The 24,737-nt window shown below is 43.2% G+C and overlaps 1 protein-coding gene across 1 annotated transcript; it reads left to right on the top strand.

Annotated features, from left to right (window-relative positions):
• The first annotated feature begins 801 nt into the window (after positions 1 to 801).
• On the top strand, positions 802 to 24,315 carry LOC120997397 (ornithine decarboxylase 1-like). Its single transcript, XM_040427469.1, has 10 exons — positions 802 to 915; positions 1,065 to 1,317; positions 2,156 to 2,329; positions 4,193 to 4,365; positions 5,667 to 5,801; positions 6,875 to 7,040; positions 7,180 to 7,342; positions 8,721 to 8,830; positions 23,705 to 23,919; positions 23,996 to 24,315. The coding sequence occupies exons 2-10, from the start codon at positions 1,216 to 1,218 to the stop codon at positions 24,024 to 24,026; spliced, it is 1,269 nt and encodes a 422-aa protein (XP_040283403.1). The 5' UTR covers positions 802 to 915; positions 1,065 to 1,215; the 3' UTR covers positions 24,027 to 24,315.
• Positions 24,316 to 24,737: the final 422 nt, after the last annotated feature.

Genomic DNA, 24,737 nt, shown 5'->3' on the forward strand with positions numbered 1-24,737 from the left:
ATTATTTTTTTCCTCAAAGGTTTACATTTTTTTTCAGTATTAAAATGCAAGAAAGATTATACAAGTGTGGTATCGTTGTAACCGTGCTGACCTGGAGAATGAAGATAACAGGTAAATTTTACTGCATAGTGTACAGTGTAAAAAAAAATAAAAACCTTTATCAGAATTACAATTTTTCCCAATTCTACCTTATTTGGAATTTCTTTCCGCTTCCTACTACATGGTATACAACCGTAAATGGTGCCGTTAGAAAGTACAACTTGTCCCGCAAAAAATTAGCCCTCATAAGGCTACGTGAATGGGAAAATAAAAAAGGACTATGGGAAGGTGGGGAGTTAAAAAACGAAAACGCAAAAATGAAAAATCTCGGTGTCCTTAAGGGGTTAAAAATAGAAACAGAAAGCAAAATTGAGTAACTTGCTGCTTATCTGCGTAGTGTAGGATCCAAAAGTCCTAAAGGAACAGAACAAATTTTTCACACTTGAGGGGATGTAGCTTTATTTTTAACTCTTTAAATTACTATCTGTTTTGTACTATTAGATTGGGTCAGGGCTAATATCCATTGGGTGCTGCAGAGGACAAAAAGCAAGCAGAGTTTCCAAAACACTGTTAAAAGTACTGCGAGCCATGCTGTGTTTAATATTCATCCTCTATTAAGAATTGGTTTTATTATTGCTTTTATTGCTGCTATGGATTTGATCTCTATGGAAACGTACTATGATCTGTACGTCTCTTTTACAGTCATAGATAACACGAGTCCTTTGGGATAATAATTAGCACATTGCTGTTAAGTGCAGGGTACAGAGGGCAGGGAAAGAAGTTAGGAGCTGGCATGAGATCTGATTGGGTGTTGGTGACCCTTGGCAGAGAGTCCCTCCTTTGCAGACTATTTATAAAAGAGTCAAAGATCTCTGGGTAGGTGAAGGTGGATTGAGCTTTTCAGTCATTCATTAAATGGGTTTGGTGCATGATGCAAGCAATTTCTTTTCAAGGCTTCTTTGTTCCATTGATTGTGAAGTAACATCTGGAAGTGACTAAGGACATTTTTTTTCTTCCCTTGGCAGAACTCCAGCAACACAGCAGTAAAGAGCGTACGGCTTTGGAGAACCTCCCTAGGAGCAAAGCCCTATGTTCTGTAATGGAGATGTAACCAATCTCTTTGCACTTATTACAGTTTGTTGCATTCTCGTCTTTTGATTGTATAATATTGAGACAATGAACACCTTCAGCAACGAAGAGATTGACTTCAGCTTCCTTGAGGAAGGCTTTACTGCCCGGGATGTCCTGGAGCAGAAGATCAATGAAGTGTCCTTATCTGTAAGTTCAATCTTGAGTTTTTTTGAGTTATAGATCCAATATGAAAAACAAAACAAAACAGCAGCTCACCAGCATGTAGGCCTGTCCCTTCCCCTTTGCACAGACTTCTCATTGAGCCAGTTTAACAGAAAAAAAAAAAAATGTCTCTATGAAAAACCACAGGAAACATATGTTGCTTACGCGTTTCGAACATGTTAAGCAGTCTTAGTCATAGCAGTACGTATAACAGAGCTGATAGGTGATCAATATGAAAATCCAGGAAAACCTCTTTAAAAGGATTATCCAAGATCATTTTCTATTAAACAAAACTGCCGGGCGCCTATAAAATAATACATAACTTACACGTATCTTCCTGCGCCTCTTCCGATTCCAGTACCACCGCTCTTCCCTCGGCTGCAGCCCGTGACATATTGTTTTAGATGTAGAGTTGACACCCTGTACACCGCTGAAGGGTATCACCGGCCTCTGCAGTCTCCTCCTGTACACTGAGGCCAGTGATAGACCAGTGCAGGAAAAACAATACATCAATGGCTTCTGCCTGGGGAGGTGGAAGGGGCAGCAGTGCTGGATCAAAGGGGGTGCAGGACGGTAAGCTTGTTTATTGTTTCAGTAGGCTCTTGGCAGTTTATATAATGAATGCCACAAAAATACGTATGAATTGAACATGGTAAAGTTAAATAAGCATTGGTTATATTAAAGGGTAACTCATGTTGGTAGAGTGACAACCATTAGTTAAATGATCGCCCTATACCTACATAATAACGAAATACCATTTAAAGCTTTTTCTGGTTGCCCGTGTCTTCGAAGAAAGCGGTAACGTGATATACTTTTATTTTAGGATGACAAGGATGCCTTTTATGTTGCCGATCTTGGGGATATTGTGAAGAAGCATGTTCGGTGGTTTAAAGCACTGCCACGAGTGACTCCATTTTATGCTGTTAAATGCAATGATAGCAAGGCTGTTGTGAAGACTCTGTCCATTTTGGGGGCCGGGTTTGACTGTGCCAGCAAGGTAAGTTGTTCTGTTTCATGGTCAGTTTAAGGGGATTTTCTCACAGAGACAACCCTTTTCAAAATGTGTTTAGATGCATGGCTTGGGTCCGTCTGACAAATGGCTGATTTTGCCGTGGAAGCTGGAGTGGCCAGAACGGGAGTCGCTCCTACAGAGTGGGTTCTCAAGCAGGGGCCCACCTGTACAGGGAGTGCAGAATTATTAGGCAAGTTGTATTTTTGAGGATTAATTTTATTATTGAACAACAACCATGTTCTCAATGAACCCAAAAAACTCATTAATATCAAAGCTGAATATTTTTGGAAGTAGTTTTTAGTTTGTTTTTAGTTTTAGCTATTTTAGGGGGATATCTGTGTGTGCAGGTGACTATTACTGTGCATAATTATTAGGCAACTTAACAAAAAACAAATATATACCCATTTCAATTATTTATTTTGACCAGTGAAACCAATATAACATCTCAACATTCACAAATATACATTTCTGACATTCAAAAACAAAACAAAAACAAATCAGTGACCAATATAGCCACCTTTCTTTGCAAGGACACTCAAAAGCCTGCCATCCATGGATTCTGTCAGTGTTTTGATCTGTTCACCATCAACATTGCGTGCAGCAGCAACCACAGCCTCCCAGTCACTGTTCAGAGAGGTGTACTGTTTTCCCTTCTTGTAAATCTCACATTTGATGATGGACCACAGGTTCTCAATGGGGTTCAGATCAGGTGAACAAGGAGGCCATGTCATTAGATTTTCTTCTTTTATACCCTTTCTTGCCAGCCACGCTGTGGAGTACTTGGACGCGTGTGATGGAGCATTGTCCTGCATGAAAATCATGTTTTTCTTGAAGGATGCAGACTTCTTCCTGTACCACTGCTTGAAGAAGGTGTCTTCCAGAAACTGGCAGTAGGACTGGGAGTTGAGCTTGACTCCATCCTCAACCTGAAAAGGCCCCACAAGCTCATCTTTGATGATACCAGCCCAAACCAGTACTCCACCTCCACCTTGCTGGCGTCTGAGTCGGACTGGAGCTCTCTGCCCTTTACCAATCCAGCCACGGGCCCATCCATCTGGCCCATCAAGACTCACTATCATTTCATCAGTCCATAAAACCTTAGAAAAATCAGTCTTGAGATATTTCTTGGCCCAGTCTTGACGTTTCAGCTTGTGTGTCTTGTTCAGTGGTGGTCGTCTTTCAGCCTTTCTTACCTTGGCCATGTCTCTGAGTATTGCACACCTTGTGCTTTTGGGCACTCCAGTGATGTTGCAGCTCTGAAATATGGCCAAACTGGTGGCAAGTGGCATCTTGGCAGCTGCACGCTTGACTTTTCTCAGTTCATGGGCAGTTATTTTGCGCCTTGGTTTTTCCACACGCTTCTTGCGACCCTGTTGACTATTTTGAATGAAACGCTTGATTGTTCGATGATCACGCTTCAGAAGCTTTGCGATTTTAAGAGTGCTGCATCCCTCTGCAAGATATCTCACTATTTTTGACTTTTCTGAGCCTGTCAAGTCCTTCTTTTGACCCATTTTGCCAAAGGAAAGGAAGTTGCCTAATAATTATGCACACCTAATATAGGGTGTTGATGTCATTAGACCACACCCCTTCTCATTACAGAGATGCACATCACCTAATATGCTTAATTGGTAGTAGGCTTTCGAGCCTATACAGCTTGGAGTAAGACAACATGCATAAAGAGGATGATGTTGTCAAAATACTCATTTGCCTAATAATTCTGCACTCCCTGTATAATGTAACGTTCTAATAGGACATATGGACAGAGGTTTTGTTCACGAGACAACCCCTTTAATGTGAGGCTGTGGGCATTATGTTATTAACGCAGTTTCTGATTTATTTCTCCAGAATGAAATCCAACTTGTCCAGAGTATTGGTGTTCCTCCAGAAAAAATCATCTACGCCAACCCATGCAAGCAAGTTTCTCAGATCAAGTATGCTGCTAGCAGTGGTGTGGAGAAGATGGCCTTTGATAGTGAAGTGGAATTGATAAAGGTGGCAAGGAATCACCCCAATGCCAAGTAAGTTAATTGTATTACAACACTTAAAGGGGTTCTCTTGGCTTTTAGTATAGATGACTTATCCTCTGGATAGAATCAATTGTAATAAAGGACCGGCACTCGCCGTAGAAGGTAGAATTAAAACTGACCTCTATACTAAGGCCACAGATCGAAATAGCTTGCTAATGTATACCAGCAATCATCCTATAATTACCAAAAAATACCTCCCTTATTCCCAGTATCAGAGGATAAAACGTATAGTAGGTGACCCTGTAGATCAGTAATCCAGATTGCAGGAGATGACCGCTAAATTTGAGGCAAGAGATTATCCTTTACATTTATTACAGGAACAGAGGAATCGAGTAGTTACCTCTTCCAAAAGTGAGAATATAGAGAAAAAATCTTGCATACCCCGGTAGTTAAATACCACCCAAGGATTAATAAGGTCAGAACAGTGATTAATAAACATTGGAATATCCTCAGATTGAAGAGTTCCATAGTCCTCCCTTGATTTGTTACAAAAGAACAGAAAACATCAGGGACAAAATTATCAGGGCTGATATTTTGTATTATTATTTGTATTATTTTTAACAGCAAAACTGAAGCTATTTGATGTATATTACAAAGAATTCTACTTTGGAAATGGAGAGATTACATAATGCTATTATGTCTTTTTTTTTCTTCACTTTTTTCACTTAGTTTGTGTAGGTTGTCATGACTATATGACGTCAGCACTTGGTTGTTAGGCGGGCTATTTAAATCATTGTGTATGGAGATTTCTTTACTGTTTGACAAAGGCACGGTCTGTGCCGAAACACGTCACAGATATAGATATCTGGCAAATAGTCAAGATTATGAACAGCGAGTGCCAGTCCTTTATTACAATTGTTTCTATGGGACGCCAATCCTAGGACACGTGCACCGCCGCGCTACACCTGCAGTGCAGACTGATTCGCAGCTTATCCTCAGGATATGTCATCAATATCAGATCGGCGGGGGGTGCCGGGTTTCAGACCCCCGCCGATCAGCTCTATGAAGGCAAGGTGCGCATAGTGTGCACGTGCCGTCTCCCGTCTCTCTGATTGCACTGCTGCTTATGTCTATGGGACAGCAGCAGCGGACAGGAAGAGAGAAGTGAGACGGCACATGCGCACTGCGCGCCGTCTCCTCGTATGGGGGTGACGGGTGTTGGACCTCCGCCTATTTGATATTGATGACCAGTGGGTACAGGGGACCAGGCACACTTGCTCTGTAGGTCATCTGTGATGTGGTTTTGCATCCGTTCTGCTTTTTATGCCTGAGTTGTGCTGTTTTTCTTGCAGGCTCGTTTTGCGGATAGCCACAAACGACTCCAAAGCAGTGTGTCAACTAAGTGCAAAGTTTGGGGCCACTCTAGAAACATGCAGGATTCTTCTGGAACGTGCAAAGGAGCTCAACGTTGATATCATTGGAGTATGGTAGGGATCTTAAAGGGATTTTCCGATTTGCATCAACATCCTATAAAATAATCATTTATGAAGGTAGCTGTAATTTCTTGCACCTTTTATTGGTCTTATCTTCCGTTCTGTGCTGTGGTCATGGGCGGGGCAGTGTCTATGTAACTAGCTGGATGGGAGGAGCTATAAACAATCTGGGTCTTAGGGGCGTTGCCAGAGGTGTGGCAGAGAAGGGAGAAGTGCATCATGGGGTTTGGTTGGATACAGCAACAGGAAGTGCTACATACAGGATGAATACAAACCAGAGGGATTGGTTTACATGGCGAAAAAGGTCACAAGAGTCCAAACTGAAAAAAGCTTGGTTAAGATGTACATGAGGTAAGCAGCAACTACTGCTGAAAACCACAGTAAATCTGGAAAACCCCTTTAAATTTGAATGCACCTTCAATAGTACATTTTTACTTAGGCACAGCATAAGGGCTTGTTCACACGACCGTGTGAAGCCCGTGCCCGTGCTGTGGACCGCAAATTGCGATCCACAATGCACAGGCACCGTCCGTGGGGCAGCTGCATGGGGATCGCAGACCCACTCACTTGAATGGGTCTGCGATCCGTCCGTTCCACAAAAAGATAGAGCAAGTTTTATCTTTTTGCGATGCAGAGGCACGGAACAGAACCCCAGAAAGCCCTCCGTAGTGCTTCCGTAGTGTTCCGTTCCTTGCTTCCGTTCCGCATCTCCAGATTTGCGGACCCATTGAAGTGAATAGTTCCGCATCCGTGATGCGGAATGCACACAGAAAGGTGCCCATGTAAAAACATTGTGTTAGGGCTCATTCACACGAACGTATGCTGCCTGTTGCCGTATTGCGGACCGCATTTGCGGATCCGCAATGCGGCAACAGGCAGCACACGTTCGTGTGAATGAGCCCTAACACAATGTTTTTGATTACCTAATGATTTTTAAGATGGTCCTTTAGTGACAAAATGGTGTCGAACTGGAAGCTTCTGGTTGAAGACTTGGCTTAGGCGCATTTTATGCTATTTTAATGGAAATTATCTCTAAGATCTTGCTTTTTTTATTTTCTCCAAATTAGTTTCCATGTTGGGAAAAGGTGCACAGATCCTCAGACATTTGTTTATGCCATTTCTGATGCCCGATATGTTTTTGATATGGGAGCTGAGCTCGGATTCAATATGCACTTACTTGACATTGGTGGTGCCTTTCCTGGGACTGAAGATATGAAGCTCAAATTTGAAGAGGTGAGATGACTTTCATCCTTAGCATCGGCATGTGGTTGGTTCTGCTTGTCCGATATTATATAACTAAAATGAGAGCCCAAATCTAAAGTGCATTATTTTAGATCTTGTATTTGACTTGTGTATCTAAATTCCTATTTAGGTGACATCTGTAATAAACCCCGCTCTAGATAAGTATTTTCCCGTTGACTCCGGAGTGCAAATTATTGCAGAACCTGGAAGATACTATGTTGCTTCAGCCTTCACCCTCGCAGTCAATATCATTGCAAAGAAGGTTGTAGTTGCTAAACAGACTGGATCTGATGGTATGTGTGAAGGACTCGCTGTGGAGTTTATTTTGTGTGCAGTCTTCATAAATGTACCGACTCCAGCTCCTGAATTAAATAAAAATATTTACTATTATATAGTATTAATATTGTATCATTCATTCATTAAATGCACAGCTTCTTGCATACTTACATTTAGGGGAATTTAAAAATTTGAATTATATAGCGTATTTTTCGCCCTATAAGACGCACCGGCCCATAAGACGCACCTAGGTTTTTGAGGAGGAAAATAAGAAAAAAAAAATTTTGAACCAAAAGGTGTGCTTTTGGTGGGTTTTGAACTAATGGTGGTCTGTGGATGACACTGTTATGGGGGCATCTGCGGATGGCACTGTTATGGGGGCATCTGCGGATGGCACTGTTATGGGGGCATCTGTGGATGGCACTGTTATGGGGGGCATCTGTGGATGGCACTGTTATGGGGGCATCTGTGGATGGCACATATATAGCATCTTATCTAATGTGTCATCCACAGATCCCCCATAACAGTGTCCCTGTGTAGTGAATGGGGGCCGGCATCTGGTTGTGTAATGGCAGCGGGGCCCGGTGCAGTCACTGTATTCTACTACACCGGGCACCGCTCACTGTAGTATAATCATATCTAACTTGTGGGTATTGTTAAAGTATTCAAATCATCTTAAATACAGCGCTGTACTACTTACTACTAACTTCTTGGCAGTCAGGAGGCCGGGCGGGCGCTCGCAGCGTAGCTCACCACGTCACGCGCCTGCTCCGATTGCTTCATTCATAAAGTGGGTGGAGTAGGCGCGTGACGTGGTGAGCTACGCTGCGAGCGCCCGGCCTCCTGACTGCCAAGAAGTTAGTAGTAAGTAGTACAGCGCTGGATTTAAGAGGATTTGAATACTTTAACAATACCCACAAGTTAGATATGATTACCGTATACTACAGTGAGCGGGGCCCGGTGTAGTAGAATACAGTAACTGCACCGCTGCCATTACAGAACCAGATGCCAGCCCCCAGCCCCTCCTCCCTCTCAGCCATACACCCGAGGGTCGCAGCATTCGCCCCATAAGACGCATTGCTATTTTCCCCCCACTTTTGGGGGGGGGGGGAGTGCATCTTATAGGGCGTAAAAAAACGGTAATCTATGTTATGTTCATCAATCTAATACCCTTCCTTATTTATCAAGAAATAGTGATAACTAGAATTTTCCGGGGACAATAGTAATTGGTTATCGTACAATAAATTTCTAATTAGTAATTATTATGCAGGAACCATTTATGCAGGTGTCGGGGCTGGAGTCGGACTCCACAGCTCTGTGTGAAGGGTCACATTTTTTATTTAAAAAAAAAAGTAAATATGACAAGGCAGATTTGTAAATCTTTTTCTATTTCAGGTGACTCTCTCTGTGACAACACTATCATGTATTATGTCAATGATGGTGTCTATGGATCTTTCAACTGCATCTTGCACCAGCATGCTCATGTCAAGCCTGTTGTACAGAAGGTAAGGCTGGCCATACCCATTAGATGACTGGTGGCTAAATGAGCAGCTACCTTTCCTTACTTCCCCCGTACACATGCAGGCTCGTCCAACACAGGCATGCAAGTGTCCTGAAGAAGGAGAAGGAGAAAGCCACTACCAAGCACCTCTGGCAGCGGTTTATCTCCCACAAAAACAAAAGGACCAGGTAGTTGAAATCCAACATTTATCTAATATCTAAGGCTACTTTCACATCTGCTCTTTTGCTGTCCGGTTTTGAACTCCGGCATGGGATCTGAAAACCACAGAGAAATGCTTCCGTTATTATAATGCAACCGGCTTCATCTGTTCTGAACAGATCCAATTTTGGTTGAGCCACTTACCAGTATACATTCTGAACAGATCCGGTTGTATTACATCGAAAATTTAGAAACTAGATCCAGCACTAAAACTATTTTAGGTCAATGGGCGCTGGATCTGTTTTCTTCGTGTCCGAAAAAAACTGATCCGGCACCACTGACTTATATGGTTTTTGGTGCCAGATCCGGCTTCTTCAGTTTCACATGAACAGTAATGGTAAAGGCAGCTCTCACCTCTTCCTCTGCTAGACGAGCAAGGATACCGCACCTGGTTGCAGTTGAACAAATATTGGAAGAGAAAACATCCAGCTCCACGTCTAAGCAGGAAACACTTTTTATTGATGCGGTTAAAAATATTCATACAGGATAGTTTCGTCAACGCGTTTCAGACCATATGACAATTTTGGTCCTTCCTCATGACATGTGAAACTTGCAATGGATTGTGCCTTATGTGCTCACCAAGCCCCTGGCCATGCAATCAGCAGGTCACATGGCCCAAAGAGAAACACACCCAGCACAATCACTGTTAACACTTAAAAAGCCAAACTCAGTGTAATTAAATACAAATAGATACAAAAACAAAAACATGCACAAAAAACTGTGTTATCTAGAAAAAATAAATTAAGTAAATGGCCCTACCAAACAACAATACAAAAAATGAAAATAAAAGTACATGCATACACAAAAAGAAAAAAGAAAGAAAAACACAAGCAAAAAATTATCTCAGTACTGCAAAATAAGATCTTGTCTTTTGTTTAACCACTTAAGGACCACAGGTTTAGACCCCCCTAAAGACCAGGCCCTTTTTTACAAATCGGCACTACACTACTTTCACCGTTTATTGCTCGGTCATACAACTTACCACCCAAATGAATTTTACCTCCTTTTCTTCTCACTAATAGAGCTTTCATTTGGTGGTATTTCATTGCTGCTGACATTTTAACTTTTTTTGTTATTAATCGAAATTTAACGATTTTTTTGCAAAAAAATGACATTTTTCACTTTCAGTTGTAAAATTTTGCAAAAAAAACGAGATCCATATATAAATTTTGCTCAAAATTTATTGTTCTACATGTCTTTGATAAAAAAAAAATGTTTGGGTAAAAAAAAAAAATGGTTTGGGTAAAAGTTATAGCGTTTACAAACTATGGTACAAAAATGTGAATTTCCGCTTTTTGAAGCAGCTCTGACTTTCTGAGCACCTGTCATGTTTCCTGAGGTTCTACAATGCCCAGACAGTACAAACACCCCACAAATGACCCCATTTCGGAAAGCATACACCCTAAGGTATTCGCTGATGGGCATAGTGAGTTCATAGAACTTTTTATTTTTTGTCACAAGTTAGCGGAAAATGATGATTTTTTATTTATTTATTTTTTTCTTACAAAGTCTCATATTCCACTAACTTGTGACAAAAAATAAAAAGTTCTATGAACTCACTATGCCCATCACGAAATACCTTGGGGTGTCTTCTTTCCAAAATGGGGTCACTTGTGGGGTAGTTATACTGCCCTGGCATTCTAGGGGCCCAAATGTGTGGTAAGGAGTTTGAAATCAAATTCTGTAAAAAATGACCAGTGAAATCCGAAAGGTGCTCTTTGGAATATGGGCCCCTTTGCCCACCTAGGCTGCAAAAAAGTGTCACACATCTGGTATCTCTGTATTCAGGAGAAGTTGAGGAATGTGTTTTGGGGTGTCTTTTTACATATACCCATGCTGGGTGAGATAAATATCTTGGTCAAATGCCAACTTTGTATAAAAAAATGGGAAAAGTTGTCTTTTGCCAAGATATTTCTCTCACCCAGCATGGGTATATGTAAAATGACACCCCAAAACACATTCCCCACCTTCTCCTGAGTACGGAGATACCAGATGTGTGACACTTTTTTGCAGCCTAGGTGGGCAAAGGGGCCCATATTCCAAAGAGCACCTTTCGGATTTCACTGGTCATTTTTTACAGAATTTGATTTCAAACTCCTTACCACACATTTGGGCCCCTAGAATGCCAGGGCAGTATAACTACCCCACAAGTGACCCCATTTTGGAAAGAAGACACCCCAAGGTATTCGCTGATGGGCATAGTGAGTTCATGGAAGTTTTTATTTTTTGTCACAAGTTAGTGGAATATGAGACTTTGTAAGAAAAAAATAAATAAAAAAAAAATCATCATTTTCCACTAACTTGTGACAAAAAATAAAAAATTCTAGGAACTTGCCATGCCCCTTACGGAATACCTTGGGGTGTCTTCTTTTCAAAATGGGGTCACTTGTGGGGTAGTTATACTGCCCTGGCATTTTCCAGGGGCCCTAATGTGTGGTAAGTAGGTAAATGACCTGTGAAATCCGAAAGGTGCTCTTTGGAATGTGGGCCCCTTTACCCACCTAGGCTGCAAAAAAGTGTCACACATGTGGTATCTCCGTACTCGGGAGAAGTTAGGGAATGTGTTTTGGGGTGTCATTTTACATATACCCATGCTGGGTGAGATAAATATCTTGGTCAAATGCCAACTTTGTATAAAAAAATGGGAAAAGTTGTCTTTTGCCAAGATATTTCTCTCACCCAGCATGGGTATATGTAAAATGACACCCCAAAACACATTCCCCAACTTCTCCTGAGTACGGCGATACCAGATGTGTGACACTTTTTTGCAGCCTAAATGCGCAAAGGGGCCCACATTCCTTTTATGAGGGCATTTTTAGACATTTGGATCCCAGACTTCTTCTCACGCTTTAGGGCCCCTAGAATGCCAGGGCAGTATAAATACCCCACATGTGACCCCATTTTGGAAAGAAGACACCCCAAGGTATTCAATGAGGGGCATGGCGAGTTCATTTTTTTTTTTTTTTTTGGCACAAGTTAGCGGAAATTGATTTTATTTATTTTTTTCTCACAAAGTCTCCCTTTCCGCTAACTTGGGACAAAAATTTCAATCTTTCATGGACTCAATATGCCCCTCACGGAATACCTGGGGGTGTCTTCTTTCCGAAATGGGGTCACATGTGGGGTATTTATACTGCCCTGGCATTCTAGGGGCCCTAAAGCGTGAGAAGAAGTCTGGAATATAAATGTCTAAAAAAATTTACGCATTTGGATTCCGTGAGGGGTATGGTGAGTTCATGTGAGATTTTATTTTTTGACACAAGTTAGTGGAATATGAGACTTTGTAAGAAAAAAAAAAAAAAATTCCGCTAACTTGGGCCAAAAAAATGTCTGAATGGAGCCTTACAGAGGGGTGATCAATGACAGGGGGGGTGATCAATGACAGGGGGGTGATCAATGACAGGGGGGTGATCAATGACAGGCGGGTGATCAGGGAGTCTATATGGGGTGATCACCACAGTCATTGATCACGCCCCTGTAAGGCTCCATTCAGACGTCCGTGTGCGTTTTGCGGATCCGATCCATCTATCAGTGGATCCGTAAAAATCATGCGGACATCTGAATGGAGCTTTACAGGGGGTTGATCAATGACAGGGGGGTAATCAATGACAGGGGGGTGATCACCACAGTCATTGATCATGCCCCTGTAAGGCTCCATTCAGACGTCCGTGTGCGTTTTGCGGATCCGATCCATCTATCAGTGGATCCGTAAAAATCATGCGGACGTCTGAATGGAGCTTTACAGGGGGTTGATCAATGACAGGGGGGTAATCAATGACAGGGGGGTGATCAGGGAGTCTATATGGGGTGATCACCACAGTCATTGATCACTCCCCTGTAAGGTTCCATTCAGACGTCCGTATGCGTTTTGCGGATCTGATCCATCTATCAGTGGATCCGTAAAAATCATGCGGACATCTGAATGGAGCTTTACAGGGGGGTGATCAATGACAGGGGGGTAATCAATGACAGGGGGGTGATCAGGGAGTCTATATGGGGTGATCACCACAGTCATTGATCATGCCCCTGTAAAGCTCCATTCAGACGTCCGTGTGCGTTTTGCGGATCCGATCCATCTATCAGTGGATCCGTAAAAATCATGCGGACGTCTGAATGGAGCTTTACAGGGGGGTGATCAATGACAGGGGGGTAATCAATGACAGGGGGGTAATCAATGACAGGGGGGTAATCAATGACTAGGGGGTGATCAGGGAGTCTATATGGGGTGATCAGGGGCTAATAAGGGGTTAATAAGTGACGGGGGGGGTGTAGTGTAGTGGTGCTTGGTGCTACTTTACTGAGCTACCTGTGTCCTCTGGTGGTCGATCCAAACAAAGGGGACCACCAGAGGACCAGGTAGCAGGTATATTAGACGCTGTTATCAAAACAGCGTCTAATATACCTGTTAGGGGTTAAAAAAAACACATCTCCAGCCTGCCAGCGAACGATCGCCGCTGGCAGGCTGGAGATCAACTCTCTTACCTTCCGTTCCTGTGAGCGCGCGCGCCTGTGTGCGCGCGTTCACAGGAAATCTCGGCTCACGCGAGATGACGCCTATTGGGGTTAGTGTGACCTGGGGGAGCCGCCGCAATGACGCCTTTCGGCGTTAGCGTGGCGGCAAGCGGTTAAACCCCTTGGTTGCCGTGAATCCAATTGAAAAATCCAAAATGCTTCTCTGTTTAGCAATTTTCTTCTGTGGTCCCCCCCTCTCACTGGAAAACCAACTCTTTCAATCCCCTGTACTACTAAGTGAGATGTATCACCTCCATGTACTATTGCAAAGTGTAGATATTGCAACTTTTATAATGGGTAATATCAGATATATGTCTACGAACTCTGGTCTTTATTTCATTACTGGTACATCCCACATATTGCAGATTAGGCTACTTTCACACTAGCGTTCAGGTGTCCGCTTGTGAGTTCCGTTCGAAGGGGCTCACAAGCGGCCCCGAACGCATCCGTACTGCCCTAATGCATTCTGAGTGGACGCGGATCCGCTCAGAATGCATCAGTCTGGCAGCGTTCAGCCTCCGCTCCGCTCAGCGAGCGGACACCTGAACGCTGCTTGCAGCGTTCGGGTGTCCGCCTGGCCGTGCGGAGGCAAGCGGATCCGTCCAGACTTACAATGTAAGTCAATGGGGACGGATCCGTTTGAAGATGACACAATATGGCTCAATCTTCAAACGGATCCGTCCCCCATTGACTTTCAATGTAAAGTCTGGACGGATCCGTCTGAAGCAACTTTCACACTTAGAATTTTTTCTACAATATAATGCAGACGGATCCGTTCTGAACGGATCCCAAGTCTGCATTATATGAGCGGATCCGTCTGAGCAGACACCAGACTGACCCTCTCTGAACGGTAGTGTGAAAGTAGCCTTACAAAGGTCGCAAGTGATCAGATATACCGCAAATTTAGTATTGCAATTGAGATACGATTTTATATCATATTCCTTATTGTTTGAAGTAGATCTGAACCTTTTGCTGACCCTAGCATGCTCACAGCAAATGCACCTATGGTGGCCACACCTGTAGCTGCCCTTGTTCACAAGCCATGTTTGAGGTGCGTTTTTTTTTTGCTTTTATCTTGAAACAGACTGGGACTGATGATATTACCCAAAGAAGATGCCCTGCGAGCTGTACATCTGATGCCATCAGCCATTATATTTGTCCATTGTTTGTCACAAGCCAGTAACGGTAAATATTTCTTGATAATCCAGCAAACTTCTGAGTATTCCTGGCTATATTGAGTGACAAAAACCGTCGCTCGATTACGAGAAACAAATGGACAGGCATAATGGTCAGGCAATTTTTTCTGGGGAAAAACTAATGACTGTCTGTCCATAGCCATCATGGAATTTCTGGCAGTACATATATACTTTTTTGGATAAGATCTGGACAGCAGTCTATTAGTTACATTGTTGGCCTCCTGGGAGAACTTTTTAAAATCAGAACAATTCCGGCGCGCCCGAATTTGTTCTCCCTTAGGAATATTAAATACGGTGTGTGGGGGATGACATGAGGTAGCATGCAAAATGGTATTGCCGGCTAACTCCTTTCTGAAGGTGCAAGTGTCCACTCTAGAGGTCTTGGAATTCCCACTAAGGCACAAGTCTAAATAATTGACTATGCAGGTTTCATGTTGGAGACTGAATGATATAGCCTCCAAACATGAATTTAAATAATCGGCAAACAGTGGTATGGCCGCCACATCACCAGACCAAACCATAAGCAGGTCATCGATGTAACGACCATACCACTGTATCCGATCATAAAAAGGGTCAGTGTCAATGAGGAGAAAGTGTCCCTCCCACCACGCCATAAATATATTGGCTATGGAGGGAGAGAACTTGGCCCCCATCGACACTCCTGACACCTGCAAATAAAAATTGTCATTGAACATAAAAAAATTATGTGCAAGAAGGAATTCCAAAACAATCCCCATATAGTCCTGCAGTTCAGTTTCACATGCCGCACACAAAAACGCTGCTTGCAGCAGTTTTGTGTCCGACATGGGAACGCAACAAACCGGAAAGGAATGCATTCTGGTGCACTCCATTCTGGTTTTTGTTCAGTTTTGTCCCCATTGACAATGAATAGGGACAAAACTGAAGCGTTTTCCTCCGATTTTGAGAGCCTGTGCCGGATCTCAAAACAGGACAGCACAAAGTTAATGTGAAAAGTAGCCTTAGAAAAGCAGCACAAGCCCAGTAAATGCAGTTGATGGTATGGAGTGCCGAGTGATTGATGTTCGGGTTCACCGGATAACAGGAAAAAGTCACAGCATTCCACCTGTATAAGGGTCCATTCACACGTCCGCACTGTTTTGCGGATCCGCAAAACACCGGGTTGGCACCCCAATAGAAATGCAGCTGCGGACAAGAATAAGACATGTTCAATTTTTTTTGCAGAGCCGCGGACCGGAAGTTCGGGGCCGCGGACCGGAAATGCGGATGCGGGCAGCACACTGTGTGCTGTCCGCATCTTTTCCGTCCCCATTGAAAATGAATGGGTCCACAGCCGTTCCGCTTAATTGCAGAACGGATCCGATCCCAAAGTGCGGACGTGTGAATGGAGCATAATAAGGTACAAAACATTAGCAGCAACATTTCAACTCACCTGGGTCTTTGTCAAGCAAGGAATGAAGTGCAATACAGGCATATATAAAGGGTATAGCCACTCCTACTTGCACATGCAGGTCATCAATATATTATGCAAATTAGCCATGTCCTGTTAGCCAGTGAAAATACAGATATATTAATCCAAACTCCATAATGAAATAATGTTAGTATTAATTACATTAGAAGTTGAAATTTGCAATAAAACCAGATAAAAGGCTCACTGGAGTCAAATCCTGTTCTTGATCACTGAAGCCCTGCCCCCTCTCCATAATCCCCTTAAGAAAAATGTCAAGAAGCACAAAAAAACTCAAATTATGGCACAAACATGGCATGCACCATCAGGGTCAATTCTAGCACTTCTGCTGCCTGAGGCAAAAATTGAAATGGTGCACACACCCCTGTGCCAATTTCCCAAGCCAACCCCTCCCCGCAGCTCTACTGTTCAAGACATGGATAGACATTACATACAAGCTAATACAGCACTACACACCTCTTACATGCAGTTATGTCTCCTCTGATGTTCTTTGCTCATCATTTCCATTTGGAGATCAGACCACCTTGATGACTTCTTTTAGTCATGTCTCGTCTCTGCAAAAATCACAGACATTTTTCCATCATTTCCCCCTCTGGTGCCCCAACGCTGTCATCCTGCGGCTACCCCTAATAATGTGCCTTCTGTGCTCCCTAATGTCCCTATATACTAGACTGCAAAAATAACAGTGCCACACAGGTATTCCCCCTATAGTAATAATGCTCTCAGACTGACCTCAATAGTAATAGTGCCCCCATAGTACCCCCAATAGCAATTCCATTAGTAGGAATGCCCTACATATTGTGCCCAATAATAATGCTCTCACAGTGCCCCCAATACTGTACCCATTGTGCTCACCAATGGCCCCAAATACTATACTGCAGAAATAACAGTGCCACACAGATAATCCCCTATTAGTAATAATGTTTCCGGACTGCCCTCAATACATGCAATAGCAACCCCATTAGTCATAATGCCCTCCATATTGGGCCGAATAATAATGTCCTTACAGTACCCCCAATATTAATAATGCCCCCATAGGTCCCCTTGTAGAAATTAGCCAGCTATAGTGCCGCCAGGGGAACAAGGCCCCTCTATAAGGCACCTCTTTATAGCCCTCAGTAGTAATAAGGCCAATCTATAAGGCCACAATTCACTGCAAAAAATGCACCAAAATGATACGCAACTGACAATACTAGCTAATTCTTCAGGCCGATGTTAAAAGCGGAGAACTTTGCCAATATCTTCCAGTCAGAAACATATCGGAGCCCCTCATGCACCACGTCACGGTGTCTCAGCACGCATGGGGTCCTACCACTAACCTGCCCGTGGTGTGTGAACAGGGTCTGAACAGTGCAATTAAGGCCCCTTTCGCACAGGCGAGTATTCCGCGCAGGTGCAAAGCGTGAGGTGAACGCATTGCACCCGCACTGAATGCGGACCCATTCATTTCTATGGGGCTGTGCACATGAACGGTGATTTTCACGCATTACTTGTGCGTTGCGTGAAAATCGCAGCAAGCTCTATTTTGTGCGTTTTTCACGCAATGCAGGCCCCATAGAAGTGAATGGGGCTGCGTGAAAATCGCAAGCATCTGCAAGCAAGTGCGGATGCGGTGCGATTTTCACGCATGGTTGCTAGGAGACGATTGGGATGGGGACCCGATCTTTATTATTTTCCCTTATAACATGGTTATAAAAACTGAACAACGGAACGCAATCGCAGTCAAAACTGACTGCAATTGCGTACCTACTCGCGTGGGTTTGCCGCAATGCATCCGGACCTTATACGGACACGCTCGTGTGAAAGAGGCCTAACTCACAGCCAGGCTCTCATAGTGGCATCACAAATGCACTGTGAGGTAAAATAAAGCTGTGAGCCGCACCCACAACAGACCATGTGACACAGAAGCCACCAGGTGAAAAAGAATGTTACCAACAAAATAAAGTGGCACATTCCATACACATAAGGACAAAAACTTACTGAAAAAAGCCTAAATGGGGATTGCCGTTGCCTGCGGACCGCATGCGGAGGAATTGCTCACCCGGTTATAGACACGCTACAGTGTCTGGGTTTGGAGCATTTTCACCCATTTAGGCCACTTTTTTCAGTGAGTTTTAATCTATAAGGCCCCCTATACTGTCCCTAGTAGTTATAATTCCCCCTATAGTAGCCCCAGTTTTTATAAAGTGAATGCAGTGATCTGTATAGTTATAATGACCCCTTTAGTGGTACCAGTATTTATAGCCCCACTGCAGTGCCCCCATAATTATAATGACCCCCTTTAGTGTCCCCTGTATTACAATTCTACCTATAGTGCCACAACATATAATGCCCCCCTGTAGTACCCATATGTATAATGCCCCCTGTATTATAATATATAAGTATAATGCCCACCTATAGTGGTAGTTAACCCTTTCAGGACCAAGCCATTTTTCACCTTAAGGACCAGGCTATTTTTTGCAAATCTGACCAGTGTCAGTTTATGTGTGAATAACTTTAAAACGCTTTTACTTATCCAGGCCGTTCTGAGATTGTTTTTTCGTCACATATTGTACTTCATGACACTGGTAAAATGGAGTCAAAAAATTTCATTTTTTTAAATAAAAAAATACCAAATTTACCAAAAATTTAGAAAAATTTGAAAATTTCTAAGTTTCAATTTCTCTACTTCTATAATACATAATAATACCTCCAAAAATAGTTATTACTTTACATTCCCCATATGTCTACTTCATGTTTGGATCATTTTGGGAATGACATTTTATTTTTTGGGGACCTTACAAGGCTTAGAAGTTTAGAAGCATTTTTCAGAGAATTTACAAAACCCATTTTTTAAGGACCAGTTCAGGTCTGAAGTCACTTTGTGAAGCTTACATAATTGAAACCACCCAAAAAAGACCCCATTTTGGAAACTACACCCCTCAAGGTATTTAAAACTGATTTTACAAACTTTGTTAACCATTTATGTGTTCCACAAGAGTTATTTGCAAATGGAGATGAAATTTCAGAATTTCAATTTTTTTGCAAATTTACAATTTTAATCCATTTTTTCCAGTAACAAAGCAAGGGTTAACAGCCAAACAAAACTCATTATTTATGGCCCTGATCCTGTAGTTTACAGAAACACCCCATATGTGGTCGTAAACTGCTGTACGGGCACACAGCAGGGCGCAGAAGGAAAGGAATGCCATACGGTTTTTGGAAGGCAGATTTTGCAGGACTGTTTTTTTTTTACACCATGTCCCATTTGAAGCCCCCCTGATGCACCTCTAGAGTAGAAACTCCATAAAAGTGACCCCATCTACGAAACTACACCCCTCAAGGTATTCAAAACTGATTTTACAAACGTTGTTAACCCTTTAGGTGTTCCACAAGAATTAATGGAAAATAGAGATACAATTTCAAAATTTCACTTTATCGGCAGATTTTCCATTTTAATATTTTTTTTCCAGTAACAAAGCAAGGGTTAACAGCCAAACAAAACTCATTATTTATGGCCCTGATTCTGTAGTTTACAGAAACACCACATATGTAGTCGTAAACTGCTGTACGGGCACACGGCAGGGCGCAGAAGGAAAGGTGCGCCATATGGTTTCTGGAAGGCAGATTTTGCTGGATTGTTTTTAGACACCATGTCCCATTTAAAGCCCCCTGATGCACCCCTAGGTTAGAAACTCCAAAAAAGTGGCCCCATTTTGGAAACTACGGGATAAGGTGGCAGTTTTGTTGGTACTATTTTAGGGTACATATGATTTTTGGTTGCTCTATATTACACTTTTTGTGAGGCAAAGTAACAAAAAATAGAAATTCAGAAATTTCATCTCCATTTGCCATTAACTCTTGTGGAACACTTAAAGGGTTAACAAAGTTTGTAAAATCAGTTTTGAATACCTTGAGGGGTGTAGTTTCCAAAATGGGGTCATTTTTTGGAGTTTATACTCTAGGGGTGCATCGGGGGGGGGGGGGGGGGATTCAAATGGGACATGGTGTCAAAAAACCAGTCCAGCAAAAACTGCCTTCCAAAAACCAGATGGCGCTCCTTTCCTTCTGCGCCCTGCCGTGTGGCCATACAGCAGTTTACGACCACATATGGGGCATTTCTATAAACTACAGAATCAGGGCAATAAATATTGAGTTTTGTTTGGCTGTTAACCCTTGCTTTGTTATGGGAAAAAATGGATTAAAATGGAAAATTTGCCAAAAAATAGCTTTTTTGGCACTGTTTTTATTTTTTATTATTTACAACGTTCATCTGACAGGTTAGATCATGTGCTATTTTTATAGAGCAGGTTCTTACGGACGTGACGATACCTAATATGTATACTTTTTTATTTATTTAGGTTTTACACAATAATATCATTTTTGAAACAAAAAAAAAAACATGTTTTAGTGTCTCCATAGTCTGAGAGCCATAGTTTTTTCAGTTTTTTGGCGATTGTCTCAGGTTGGGTATCATTTTTGCGGGATGAGATGACGGTTAGATTGGTACTATTTTGGGGTGCATATGACTTTTTGATCGCTTGCTATTACACCTTTTGTGATGTAAGGTAACAAAGAAATTGATTTTTTGACACCGTTTTTATTTAATTTTTTTTACAGTGTTCACCTGAGGGGTTAGGTCATGTGGTATTTTTATAGATCAGGTTCTTACGGACATGGCAATACCTAATATGTCTACCTTTTTATAATTTATCAGGGTTTTACACAATAATATCATTTTTGAAAAAAAATAAAATCATGTTTTAGTGTCTCCATAGTCTGAGACCCATAGTTTTTTTTATTTTTTGGGCCATTGTCTCATGTAGGGGCTCATTTTTTGCGGGATGAGGTGACGGTTTGATTGGTACTTTTTTGGCGTACATGCGACTTTTTTTGATCACTTTTATTACCTTTTTTGGGAAGTAAGGTGGGCAAAATTTCAATTTCCTCATAGTTTTTATTTTTATGGCGTTCACCGTGCGGGGAAAGTAACATGACCATTTTATATATCAGGTCGTTACGGACGCGGCGATACCTAATATGTGTAGTGTATTTATTTATTTTTTATTCAGTGATAAATGTGTTTTTTAAACTTTACTTTTTTCACTTTTTTTGAGACCCAGACCCACTTGGTTCTTGAAGATCCAGTGGGTCTGATGTCTGTATAATACAGTACAGTACAATATATATTGTACTGTACTGTATTTTACACTTTGTCTGAACAGATCTATGCCTTTTAGCACAGATCTGTTCAGCACCATGGACAGCAGGATGCCTGAGACGGCGTCCTGTTGCCATGGGAACCTTCCCCGTCTGCTCAGTACTGGTCAGAACTGCGCAGACAGGGAAGGGTAAGGATGGGCTGTCTGGGGGCTCTCTCCCTCTCCCATCGGGGGGCTGCAAAGGCACAGCAGCCCCCCGATGGGAGAGGGAGGGAGCTCCCTGAGCTGTTAACCTTTTCCATACAGCAGTCCGTACGGACCGCTGTATGGAAAGGGTTAAACGGCTGACATCGCATCACCGATATTCAGCCGTTTATACCAGGGTGTCAGCAATGTGCTGGCACCCTGGTATACCCACTAGACGCCAACGATTATTTAAGGGGAGGCGGGCGGGGGATCGCGATCCCGCCTGCTGCACCGCCTGCCTCCCGCACCTTACCACACCTCCCGCACCGCCTGCGACACCCCCCTGCACCACCCGCCCACATAATATCATTCAGGGGTGCAGGGGGGGTGAAAAATCTTTATTTTGGACATACTAAAGTTTCTGATCAGAAACTGCAGAAAGCGCTACAAACCGCAGGTCTGAATTGACCTGCGGTTTGCAGCGATCGCCGATAGGGGGGGTCACAGGACCTCCCTCGGCATTGACCCAAGGTGGCTGGCTGTGTGTAACAGCCGGGATCTCAGCGCTGTCACCATGTCTGCAGACATGGTGACAGTTTAATGCCATGACGTGTATACTCAGCATGGCGAGCTAAGTAGCAGTGCTCCATGACGGGAAGATTTTCACACTCTCTCCTTCTCTGATCGCTTCCCTGACAGGAATTGGGGCGATCAGAGAAGGAGAAGCACATAGTCCCTCCCTAACCCCCCCTTACCTTCCCCGATGCGCTGCGATTGGTCCCTCTGCAGTATTGGACCAATCACAGCGATCGCGGGCGGGTCAGAGCTCCGATACAGTTCCTGCCGGCTTCTCTGGTTGTCTAGCAACCCCAGCACGCCGGCTTCACTGAACCTTCAGCGCTTCGCTCCCTGCGCTGACAGAGAAAGCCGATCATGTACATGCACGTGGGGATGCGGTGAGGCACCACATTCCCCCACGTACATGTACGTGATGTTGCGTGAAGGGGTTAAGATAATGCTCTCTTCCCTTCCTGTATATAAGCCCGGTCTGCTAACAGGATTATATAGGGTAAGAAACCAACCCGCGGTAGCGTATAACTAGGCCGAAGCACGGACGTTGGGATTCGCAATCGAGATACAAGACAGCACCAGATTAAATTATATATTTAATCGCCTTAAGGGCTCACTAGAAATAACACTATACACACAAAGAATATATACAGTGGTCTGAGGTTACAAATACAGGTGATAGGGTACAACAGGGTTAAGCAGAACAAAAGTCAGTTTACCAGGTATAGGAGTCCTTTGGGTTGTGATGAGTTCTTACTGTGGTCACATGGGAAGCAGTGATGGCAGCTGGTTGCAGGTCCCTCTAAACACATGGCACGATGTGACCTCCCTTCAGAGAAAGACACGCCCGCTTGCTGGCACAAGCCTTTTAACCTGTAACCAGCCCCTTCCCTCGTGGCCTCTCGGAGGGGTCCACCCCCCCCCCCCCCTGTGCTGGGCTGGCAGCACATGAGCCACAAAACCGATTAGGGCTCATGGCTCCAGACCAGAATGTCGCAGGGAGGTGGTTCTGGGACCAATGGATCTGCCTGGGTTCCAGCTACCAGTAGAGTCCAAGCATGGTACCGTTATTTGGTTTCTGTATATCTACCCTCCCTGGCATCCCACCACCAAGCTATGAACACGGGCCTGTTCATCGTGGCCACAGGGACACAAATATACATCTGATTTATGTCTGTGATGGACGGGCGATTCATAATTCCCTATGAACCGCCGGTTCCATGATGTCTGATAATGTTCATTGAACTGGGGAATGGCCTAGACCCTCTGCAGGGAAGTTTTTCCTGTTCCATTAGCTGGGTTCCTGGCTGCCTGAATGGAGGTGAGAAATGTAAACAAAGGTGTACTGCTAGAGGCTCTCTGCCATCTGGCTGGCTTTGATGCAGCCCCCCCCCCCCCCCCTTCTGTGGAGCTCACTACCTCTGCTACCTTTCAGAAGATGGTTGGTGTTGGAACATGGCTGACAGTAAATATTAATCCATATTCCTCACAGATAGTATATATAATGCTTCCCTCTTGTATTTACTGCATTCGTATTGGGGACCCTTTGTGCTGAAGTGGGCTGCAGTTTACCAAATTGTGGCCTAAACAGATCTTTATCTTTACAGAAGCCAACATTGGATGAAAAATACTACTCAAGCAGCATTTGGGGACCAACATGTGATGTGGAGGATCGTATAGTTGAGCGGTTTGACCTACCAGAGCTGCAGGTTGGAGACTGGATGCTGTTTGAGAACATGGGAGCTTACACAGTAGCTGCATCATCAACATTTAATGGATTCGAGAGACCATCACTCTTCTACGTCATGTCAAGGCCATGCTGGTAAGAGATGTCAAATTCTAACCATGACCAGTATATTATCCATTTTGCTGGTAACTTTCTTCTCTTACCTTTTCAGGCAACTGATGCAGGATATGAAGAGAACATAAAAACATCCCAGAGTTTAGCGCTCTTCGCTCATCTTTTGCTGGGAAAATGCAATACAGCTCAATACGTCAGCCTGGACTTCAAGTGTGAATGTATAGATTTTTCTCATAAACTGTTGGTATTAACATTTTTCACAATAGAAAAAAAGGTCCAACCAGTCATAACCATCTTTATGAGGTGTATTGACTATCCAGTCCACATGTGGAAAATTGTTGTCTACAGGCAATTGTTTCTTATTTGACTTGGACAATAGTTTTGTACAAACCATTCAGGGCTCAATCAATTATATTAAAAATATTTGAAAACACTGAAACTCACTGCCTCGTTGGAAAGTTATAAGGTATACCCACAACCTTATGTGGGGTCATTTCTATCCAGAACCATTTTTTATCAAATGTGCACATTTGTCTAGGAAGAGTCGTAGGAAATTAGATGTTTCCATAGTAGTAGAACTGCTTCCCGGCTTGCCGCCAAAATTAAAGAGCCTATCCCATGTAGAAAATGAAAATCAGACATCATATAGTACATGACGGTCTTTTTCTAACAAAGCTAGAACCAGCCCTGTACCTCACATGGATCCAGAGATCTCCACATTCACTGCTTCAACTGCTCTTCTAGATTTATATCAAGCTGGCAGCTCAAGGGGAGAGTCTTTTGGCTGCAGCTCAGGGAATGTGTACTTTCTGTTGCAGCCAGGGGAGGACTGGGAACCT

The sequence above is a fragment of the Bufo bufo genome, chromosome 4 (genome assembly GCF_905171765.1).
Source record: "Bufo bufo chromosome 4, aBufBuf1.1, whole genome shotgun sequence".
Taxonomy (NCBI): Eukaryota; Metazoa; Chordata; class Amphibia; order Anura; family Bufonidae; genus Bufo; species Bufo bufo.